This window comes from Peromyscus maniculatus, chromosome 4, assembly GCF_049852395.1.
Source record: "Peromyscus maniculatus bairdii isolate BWxNUB_F1_BW_parent chromosome 4, HU_Pman_BW_mat_3.1, whole genome shotgun sequence".
Taxonomy (NCBI): domain Eukaryota; kingdom Metazoa; phylum Chordata; class Mammalia; order Rodentia; family Cricetidae; genus Peromyscus; species Peromyscus maniculatus.
The window spans coordinates 108,007,856-108,017,784 of NC_134855.1; the positions used below are offsets into that span (position 1 = coordinate 108,007,856).

Below are 9,929 nucleotides of genomic sequence, written 5' to 3' on the forward strand. Positions count from 1 at the left end.
CTCCAGGTACCCTGTACATAAAATACAGCAGATGGCATCTCTGGAGAGGAAGGTGCCAGACTGGTATTTCCAATGTCACGGTGTAAAACAAGTGTAGAGTACAGGAAACAAATAAGGAAAACAGGAAACAGAAGGATGACTCTCAGTCCTGCCTACCACTTAGAACAAGCTTTGTAGGATCTCCTATTCTCTTGCCCCTTTGCCTGTAAAACGAGACTAGCCGTGCCTCTCTGGGGGTGGATTTCAATACAAAAATGCACAGAAGTGCCAAGTACAGTGCTTGGCACACAGGAAGGACTTAATGACTAGGATGGTGATCTCCAATCATTTGGATGTCTAGAATAATGCCTTTCCACGGACTGTTTTGTTCAGGTGCTGTTCACCTAGCTTTACGAGCCCGTGAGATTCCATATTACTCTTGGACTTTGATCCTGCATCTCTGGAGTTCTAGCAACCTCCTCCTGGCTGTACCTCAGCTCACACAAGACAGCAGGATGGAGCAGTTGTCTGATGTTACCCAGATCTTCTTGCCTAATGATGCCAGTTGGTCTCAGAGGGCCCCAGGCAGGAAAAGCTCATAAAATGGGTTGCTAAGCATTTACACAATAGCAATACTGTGGTGGGAAAACAGCAGCAGGAAGCTTAGTCTTGAGTAAGCTCAGCGGGTGACCTATATAGGCTCGGGAACATCCTTGTGCAAACGCCTGCTTCAAGGTCCCAGGCGCAGAGGTTCAGAAGCTCCACACAGCCTTCAGCCCTGGGTGTGGACTGACAGCTCAGCTAGAGAATGGAAGGGCGTCCAGAGGAACCTGGCCCTCCAGGAGCTCTCAAACCTGGTAATCTAGCTACCTTCTTGCAGTAGGGTACAGGGGAGGATCCTCAGACTAGGCTCCAGATCCCTAGAGATGAGTCCCTCCCTCCCTTTCCTCATCCAAACTCCAGAGTAATCCCAACCAGTAGCTGCTCTTAGATGCAGGCGCCTCTGAAGTCCCTGCCAGGAACTTTGCATAATTCATGGAAAGGACTCACTAACTCGGAGAGCACTCATCTTAAGCTTTCTGGTTTACCTTGAAATTTTCACAAGTTGGTTGGGGAAAGCCTAGAGGCCACCAGCATGGCCCACAAATGCCAACGCGATCATTCTTCAATCTTCTTGGGAAGCCAGGATCTTCTGCCGTATGGTACCTATGCCTTCAGGTCAAGGCAGGGAGCCAGAGGTGAACTGTTTAGTTAACCCCGGCTCTGGTCTCGGTGTGCCACAAGCCTTTAGGGTGCCGCCAGCGCTCTCCATGCACAGCCTCCGCTGGCGGAATCGGCCGCCCTGTAGCCTGGGGCCGAGTCAGGAAATGCACCCTCTTATGTTAGCCCTTGCAGTTTTGCGACTCCAAATTTCTCAGCAGTTCTGACTAGTCATGACTTGGAACCGTATCAGGCACAGGAAATTCTTGTTGACCTGCCCAGACAAAAGTGTCACCTCCTGACTCCCAGAGTGCCTCTAAACACAAGGCAGGGAAACATGGGCAGTGTTCTGAAGTTCTTTCTCATAACTTTGGTTTTGCTTATGGAGTCATTCGAGGTCTCCTCAGCTTGGTTTTGCCATTTGTCTTTAAATGATCGGTTTGTTCTTCACGTCTCACAAAAGACCTTTCATCCAAAGAAAGAGAAAAGTGAGAAAGAGATGGAAGGAAGGAAGGGAGAAGGAAGGGAGGGAGGGAAAGAAAGAAGGAAGGAGGGAGGGAGGAAAGAAAGGAGGCATGGGGAAGGGAGAATGGGGGGAGGTAGAAAAATAAAAGAAATCGAACTGAAAACAAAGAAATGATGAGGCCCCATAGTACTTGTTTGCAGAAACCAAGCTGGCTTTCCCTGCAGCTTCCTGACAGTGTAGACTTGATTGGAAAAGGACCAGGGACTGGCTGGTCTAGAAGCCTCATACTAAGGGTCAGTGGAGACCAGACACTTGCCGGGAGCAGCTTGGGCCTATAGAAGGGTGTCGGTGTTAGCTCTAGGTCACTTCCCAGGAGGGTCATACTGTCCACTGTCCGAATCGCAGCCACATCCCTGAGGTGTCTTGTCTTGTCTTGTTTTTCTTTCGCCAATACACAGGTTCCAATGAGGAAAGACGAGTGCATCAAAAGGCTCTGGGCAAACTTAAGCCTAATGCATCTATAGACCCAACATCTAGGAGAGATGTGGCAGGCGAGGAAGGGGCACCCAGCATTTCCGGGAAGTTCAAGGTCACCGGTGTGCTGGCAGTGGGCAAAGAAGTCAGTCTGGCCTTGATACTCAAAAACCTGACTACAGATAGGAAGACAGTGACCGTGAACATGACGGCCTGGACCATCGTCTACAACGGCACCCTTGTCCACGAAGTATGGAAGGACTCTGCCACAATATCCTTGGATCCCGAGGAAGGTAACTCATCCTCTCGTTGGTGGACTCAGTAAATCTAAGAGGCTGACCACTGAAAGTTTCCTGCTGGGCTTAGGGTGAGTCAGGTGACTATGGGAAGAATAATGAATTGCCTCCATGGGTAAGCCTTAGTTCTAATGTTCTGGAAGTTGCTAATCCTGTGAGCAAAGCCAGTCAATGTGGTGTTAACTGCATATTTATTACACCCTAGCGAAGGAAGAAGGGAGGCCTTGGTAGTTCATAGCCACAGAACGATGTCCCGTGCAGGTTTGTGCTACCCTGCACAGTTTTCACAGTGAGTGTAACCTTATCTGACCTTCTAAACGGGATGGATTTCAAGACCTGTGTTACAGAGGCTGCCATGAGGCTTCAGAGACTTGTGACTTGCTTGTGCCATAGTGGTTATGGGCCAATGATGACATCTTGGTCCTTGATTTCCTGATGTTAAACCCAATGCCACCTCCCGTTGGCTGGGTCTTGTTGTTGCCACCCTGATTTCATCCCCCAGTCCCGTTGTCGGTCTGGCCTTGGGTGGCCTGCGATAGACCCCAGGCTCTTAAATCCTTGCCCTGTGTTGCCCGTAGCTTCCAAGGTCTGAGTGTAGTTTCTCGACTCCCGATGACAGTGACGGGTTTTCTTGGAGATCTGAGCATTTGGGAGGTTCGTTGTTGCTCCAGGCAGCACAGATGGGGTGGGGACAAGGTGGAGCAGGGGGAGGCTGATTCTGTGGGATTAGAACACAGGTGTGCCCACACTGGCAAAATCCTTGAGCTGTTATGGAAAGTTTGGGCTGACAAAGCAGATTGACAAGGGTGGGGTTGCTCTTTGCTTCACATCAGGAATTAATAGAAACTGATTAATTATACAGCCTCTCTTGAAAGAACTCCAAGAGAAATTGAGCCATGTTACCTCCACTGAAAGGCAGCATCCCTTCACAGTATCAGGAGAAACTGTTGCTGTTATTTACCTCTGATGCTTAAAAAAAGGAGACTTTTTGTTTTGGTGCAGGGAGATCTAGGGATGGGACTCGGGGTCTCCTGAATGCTAGACAAAATCTCCACCAAAGATACAATCTCTGGCCCAGGAAGACCTGTTTCTGTAGGCCAAAAATATTCTGTATGCAAAAAAAAAAATAATGTTTTAATCCTCTGGAAAAGACGGCAGAGTAGAATGGAAGCAGGGAGGAGGCAGGTGAGGTGGTCCTGGAATCCCGATGCGCAGGCACGTCCTGGATAAGTCTCCTTCCCTTCCTGAGCCTCAGAGGTGGACCGCTGAGAAGGCTGGATCAACTGATCCAGGGATACCCCTCTCCGGCTCAGCCAGCTCCCTCAGGAGTACAAGCAGAAGGAGCTCTCTCCTAGTCAGCTAGCTGTCTTACCCCCAGGCCACCAAGAGCAACCTGGGAAGGAGAGCAGTGCCTAGACCATCTGAAGAAGGAGAAATTCCTGAGACCCTCCCCCCACTCCACCCCACCCCCTACCCCCTCACCCCCCACAGTGTTGGGAGAGTGGGGTGAAAGTGTGCGTCACTGGTAGGGTGTGAGCTTAGCATGCACAAGGCCTTGGGTCCTGTCCCCAGCGCCACAGAGAGGGTCTTTGAGCCCAGAGAGAAGCCAGAGGAGGAAGTTCCATTGAGGGGAAAATCTACAAGTCCAAGTGTGGTGGAAACATCCCTGGTTTATATGTAGAGTGATAAGAAAGTGTGAAGTGTTTTTTAAGGAAGAGGTGGGTGCCTTTGGCAGTGTTGGGGCAGGGACAAGTTGGGAGTCTGAATTTCATCCCTAAGGCAGCAACAAGCCACGGAAGGATTTTTTGTTGGGAAGCACAAGAGGAGTGAGATGTTTTAGAAAACAGGGCGCAGTCTTTAAAGTTGTGCCTTCCGAGTGTGTGGACAGCTTTGAAGAGGGGGTGCCCAGACAGGAAGGAAGTCGGGGACACTGTCCCACTAGAGTGGCAGCTTACTAGATGACTGGGGGAACTGAGACATGTGTGTGCCAGTGCCTTGGCCTCCCTTCCTAGTCATTTCTGTTGTCATCCTCATTGCTGCTGCCATTGGGCAATAGCTCAGCATCCCTGTTCTTCCCCGTCCCTTCAAAGGAAACACATCCTCTGGCATTTCCCAGGCCTAGGAGGGGCATCTGTCCCTCAGCCTTCAAAGTCCCCTCTTCTCGGAATCTGCTTGTTGGCTTGCATCCTGGCACCTCCTCGGTCCCTATTCTTGAAAACACACACACACACACACACACACACACACACACACACACACACACACTGCTAAAATCCAAATGAGAACCAACAAAAACCCCACAAGGCCTGAGCCGTAAAGACTTTGAAAGCAAATAGGCTACATACAGACCCTTCTGCCAGCTCAGCCCACCACCCACCACCAACTCAGTTCTAAGGACGAGCTCAGAGCTCATGTTCACCCTCAGTCCACCCACTCCCCGCTCCTCCTTTCAGAAATACAGCATCCTATGAAGATTGCATATTCTCAGTACGAGAGATACTTGAAGGCAGACAACATGATCCGGATCACAGCCGTATGCAAGGTGACAGATGAGGCTGAGGTGGTGGTGGAGAGGGATGTCATCCTAGACAACCCCACCCTGACCCTGGAGGTAAGAGGATGGGGAGGGGTGCCTCCCCCAGACAAGCCTGTCCTAGGAACACCACTAGACACCAGGAAGCAAGCAGAAAAGGCTGGGTTTCCCTGGGGGTATACACAAGAGCCTTGTGTGGATCGGGCTACCCTTCACCTACTGTATCTGTATATAGTGTTTGTCTCTTCCTGTACAATCCCACTGCCGGCTTCCCAAGTGCTCATTGTATAGGATCCAGGTAATTGTGTCAGCCCTGGTCCCACCTCTTCTAAGCTGCCCATAGCTCCAAGGGTCCCTGGTGTCAAGACAGGGGACCCAGGGTGTCCCCTCTGATGCAGGCCCCCATTTCCCTGTGCAGCTAACCTTTTGCTGTCCTGTTTGGTCCAGCTGTGTTTCAGGACAGCGGTGGTCCCACCTCAGGGGATGGACAGTTATTGGGGGGCAGTGGTTCCAACCTTGGCCTTCTATCTGGGCTCCACTATTTACCAGCATGGGAGGAGCGCACGTCCTTTCGCTGAGTCTGCTGCTCCAACTCTGTCAGAGGGAGGAGAAGACACTCCCCTTGCAGGGTGTCACTTCCTCAGGGTGGCCTCTCTTGACAGGTCTTCACAGTCAGGCCTGGTCACCAATGACACACCCTCAGAACATTCTAGACGTTCGTCCCAGCTAAAAGCGTACCTTTGTGTAACAATTGGTTCCCTTGTCTGGTAATCAATGCCAGGAGAGCGGGTGTTGCTGCCGTTCTGGGGTCATCTCACCACATAAACTTCACAAAACAGAAGCAGCGCCCTCCAGGGGTCACAGCTGCAGCAGAACTGGGCCTGCCCTTCCTCCCTTCCAGAGGGGAGCTGTGGTCAGTCCCTGCATGGCCCCTGCGTGGCGCAGCCTCTCTGGCTTCACAAGGCATTTCCAAGAAGCTCTCATATGATGTCCCATATGATGGACAGCTGAGTGTTGTCTCCAACTCCCTAAGCTGGACAACAATGCTGGGCAGTGACCAGCTCAGCTATAAAAAACATTTTGCCACAAAACGATAAGCATTTAAATTAAGTTAGTTTTCCCCATTTTACTCCCTAATCCTCAAACATCCGTGTAGTCATCTTTTATTCATATATCATATTCAATTTTGCTCGACATTTTTTAGATTTCCATATGATGTCTAATTTATCTTTAAAGATAACTATAACATCTTTATCACTTCATGCAGTCAAGAAGTAGGCCATACCGAGTTTCCTTGGGTCTTTTTATAAGATACACCCAAGTTTCCTTCTCTCAGACACATCCTCCCCTATTGTGAGCTTCTAGGAACCATGGACATTTTGTCCACTAAATAAGTCAATGTGTGGCTCACTCAGATCAGTATCAGAGTTTTAAACTCATAAAAGAAATCTAGTCTATAGAAAAGATAATATTCTGGGTAAATTCTGTTGTCTCATCTAGCACTGATTGGTAATTAACATGGGTTAACTTGGGACCTTAGAGCATGGGCTCAGAAAGAAAATCTGAGTATTTTTCCAAAGGGGTGAGAACCTTCAAATTCATGGCTAGTGTTCCATATCCAGTTTGCTGGATGCATTTATAGAGCTGGGTTAATACATAACCATGAAGATGAAGAAACAGGTACTTGAAAATATAAATGAGTGCGTTTATAGACTCGGTTAATAAACAACAATAAAGATAAATAACTATACATATGCATAAATTTAACGTCAATAAGTACTATTTATGTAGCATTATCATACACCAATAGCATAAAACTATGCTTTTCTTTTCAAATTATTTCATATGCTTTGGGTTCCAAGAGAAAAATTACAGTAATCGTGGTGTTTAATATGTTTCACCTACTCACAGTGTATTCTTATATGTTACAGTGTCTGTCAAAAAACAGCCTAGGCTATGGGACCAGGAAAGTCTTTCTTTTTCCAGTGCGTGAGTTTCCCAAGCTATCAAATGAGCTTGAACTTGGCCTTTGACTCCATACTGTGGCAGCCATGAGCACTAATGACAAGGGAAAAAAAAAAACCAAACTCACAAACCCAGCAATCTCCATCGGCTCTCAAAAAAAGGAAAGAGAGAAATCTGCCTGCCACACACTTTCAACATCCATTTCCAAAACACTCTCTTCCTTTTTCCATGATATCATTTGTTCCTAACTAAAAGGGGAGAGATAAGTAATTATCCCTCTTTGCTGGCTATGTCTGCCCAGATTCAAGACCGATGCTTATCGGATAAATGACAGCCTCCACCTTTTGGGGTGAATAAGTAGTTTGTGTTGCTTATATGACCCCAAATCATGCCGTCATCCCCTGTAACTCCAGCCTGGTCAGTGCTGGAGCCCTGCCAAGACCACAATGTGACACATAGGAATTGTCTGGGCTCCCAAAGCTGAGAAGAAAATTGGCAGCCTGGGTGTCACCACAGAAAAATGGCCTGTTTGCCCCAATTCTTGTGATCAAGCACAGAAGGGACCATGGCTGTGAGCCTGTATCTGAGCCACCTCAGGAGTCTTCGGTCTATCCTCAGTACCTGTGGCATCTCCAAGGAATGGCTTTAAGGGTAAAAGAAAGAGAGAGAGAGAGAGAGAGAGAGAGAGAGAGAGAGAGAGGGAGGGAGGGAGGGAGGGAGGGAGGGAGGGAGGAAGGAAGGAAGGAAGGAAGGAAGGAAGGAAGGAAGGAAGGAAGGAAGGAAGAAAGAAAGAAAGAAAGAAAGAAAGAAAGAAAGAAAGAAAGAAAGAAAGAAAGAAAGAAAGAAAGAAAGAAAGAAAGAAAGAAAGAAAGAAGAAAAGAAACAACCAATAAAGGGACTGGAGAGATGGCAGTTAAAAGATACTGTTCTTACCATGTTTGGTTCCCAGAATGATGTCAGGTGCTCACAATGACCTTTAACTCCAGCTCTGGGGATCTGAGGTCCTTTTCTAGCCTCCTGAAAGGCCAGAAACACACACACACACACACACACACACACACACACACACACACACACACACACACACACACATACACACACACTAAATAAAAATAAATAAAATAAATTTTTTTCTTAAGAAAAAAAAAAAACAAACCCGGAGGTTCAAGAACAGAACAGTAGCTGGCAGTGGGCTGTCTTCAGAAGCAGGAGCTGCCCATTCAGGATGAACCGAGCTGGGCTTGTGAATTTGTCTCATTATGCTTCCAGTCACAGAGGGCGGCAAAGGTCTCCTTCTGGATCTGTTTCCCATACACAGTGTAGGGGTGATAGTCATGTCTTGGTGCCCCACTTGGGGGTTAGGAGATCACCTGACACTTGGGGCTGAATGAAACAGCCTTCCCTCCTACATCCTAGGCGATACTTCTCTCTCACCCCATCATCGCGCTCAGCTCTCACAGGGTAGCAGGCAGGGCCACACACTAGCATGCTGACTCATGGACCCTCCCTGCAGGCGCTGGAGCAGGCTCAGGTGCGGAAGCCTCTGAATGTGCAGATGCTTTTCTCCAACCCCCTGGATGAGCCAGTGAAGAACTGTGTGCTGATGGTGGAGGGCAGCGGCCTGCTACGTGGCAACCTCAAAATCGAGTAAGTTCCCAGGCCTAAGCAGCTTTGTGGGAATGACCAGGAGTGGGACGGGAAGGCCTGCCGTGTGCCTTTAGGAAGGACAGGGAGAGCACCTTCTGGCCTCCAATCTTCATTCTTTGTGGGGCTTGGTACCCAAGGATCTGCATTTGCGTTTGGTTTGGAGTTCATCAAACTTGAAGTCCTGATTGCCAGTGCTAAAAATCTGATCTTTATGGCTTTATTTGGGAGATGCTAAGACTCCCTGCCCCCTCCCCAACCGGATGTCACAGACCTGAAGGGACCCAGGTCATCAGAGAGGCAGCTAGAGGGAGGTGAAGAAGCGATGGCTTTGCCGGACACCACGAGAACAGAACTTGGAGTCCTATATGGCCCGTGTAGCCCGAGGCCTCTGGATCTCACGTCAACACTAACCTGTGTGCTTCCCCATCAGTGTGCCAGCCCTGCGCCCCAAGGAGAAGTCCCGGATCCGATTTGAGATTCTCCCCACCCGGAGTGGCGTCAAGCAACTGGTCGCCGACTTTTCTTGCGACAGATTCCCTGCCATCAAGGCCATGCTGTCCATTGAGGTGGCCGAGTGAAGGACGCAGCGGCACTCCCACAAACTTGGGTAACACAGACCAGACAGGGCTCTCCTGGGGAGCGAAACTATACTGTCCAGCTTGAGAAGCCTTCTGTGTCCCCATGGCTGCCAGACATGGACTTCTAGCAAGCTCCTACCCAACCCCCTTCACCTCAAGCTAGGCCAGGTCCACCCTGGTCTAGGACTTGACCATTTTTGCACATTTCCCCAATTGCTTCCCATGGAGATGCCTATTCTGTGAGCCCTTGAACCCTGTTGATCTCACACACCCATCAATGCTGCGGACAGAGCAGCACCTACCCTAGGAACTCAACGTATCCTGGGAAGAAGCCAGCCCGGACTGTTCGCTGATCCCCAGCCTGCAGTTGGGATAGCTGTTTCCCCCTCAGACTCCATGGAATACAAGGAGTAGTTTATCACATACCACAGCACTCACATCCTTACAGTCAAAATAAATGTTAAACAAGTGCAATCATACAATGCCGATTCCATCCTTACAGTCAAAATAAATGTTAAACAAATGCAATCATACAATGCCAATTCCATCCTTACAATCAAAATAAATGTTAAGTGAGTGCAGTCATACAATGCCAATTCCATCAGACTACTTTACCTGGGGTGGTGACGGAGGAGGAGGGGCTGAGGTCATCTAGAGAAGGGCCCGGACGAGGTGGCCTTGTCTGCTGTGTATCGGTGTCCATAGGGAATGTGTTGGTCTTGGTGACTTCAAGAGCAAAAACAGAAAAACACTGCAAGCCAATTCAAACTTCCTAATGTAATGTCCAAATT

General features: G+C 48.8%; 1 protein-coding gene across 3 annotated transcripts in view; it reads left to right on the top strand.

The window, feature by feature from the left end:
- Tgm3 (transglutaminase 3) overlaps nt 1–9,724 on the top strand; it is a 125,063-nt gene extending 115,339 nt beyond the window's left edge. For 2 of the 3 annotated variants that reach the window (XM_076570631.1, XM_076570630.1), the window contains exons 10-13: nt 2,104–2,412; nt 4,869–5,026; nt 8,427–8,560; nt 8,991–9,670. In XM_076570631.1, the coding sequence (XP_076426746.1) occupies nt 2,104–2,412; nt 4,869–5,026; nt 8,427–8,560; nt 8,991–9,138 (749 nt within the window). In that variant the 3' untranslated portion in view covers nt 9,139–9,670. Of the gene's footprint in view, nt 1–2,103; nt 2,413–4,868; nt 5,027–8,426; nt 8,561–8,990 lie in introns of all 3 variants that reach the window. The other variant, XM_016003000.3, reaches the window with a different exon arrangement.
- Nucleotides 9,725–9,929: the final 205 nt, after the last annotated feature.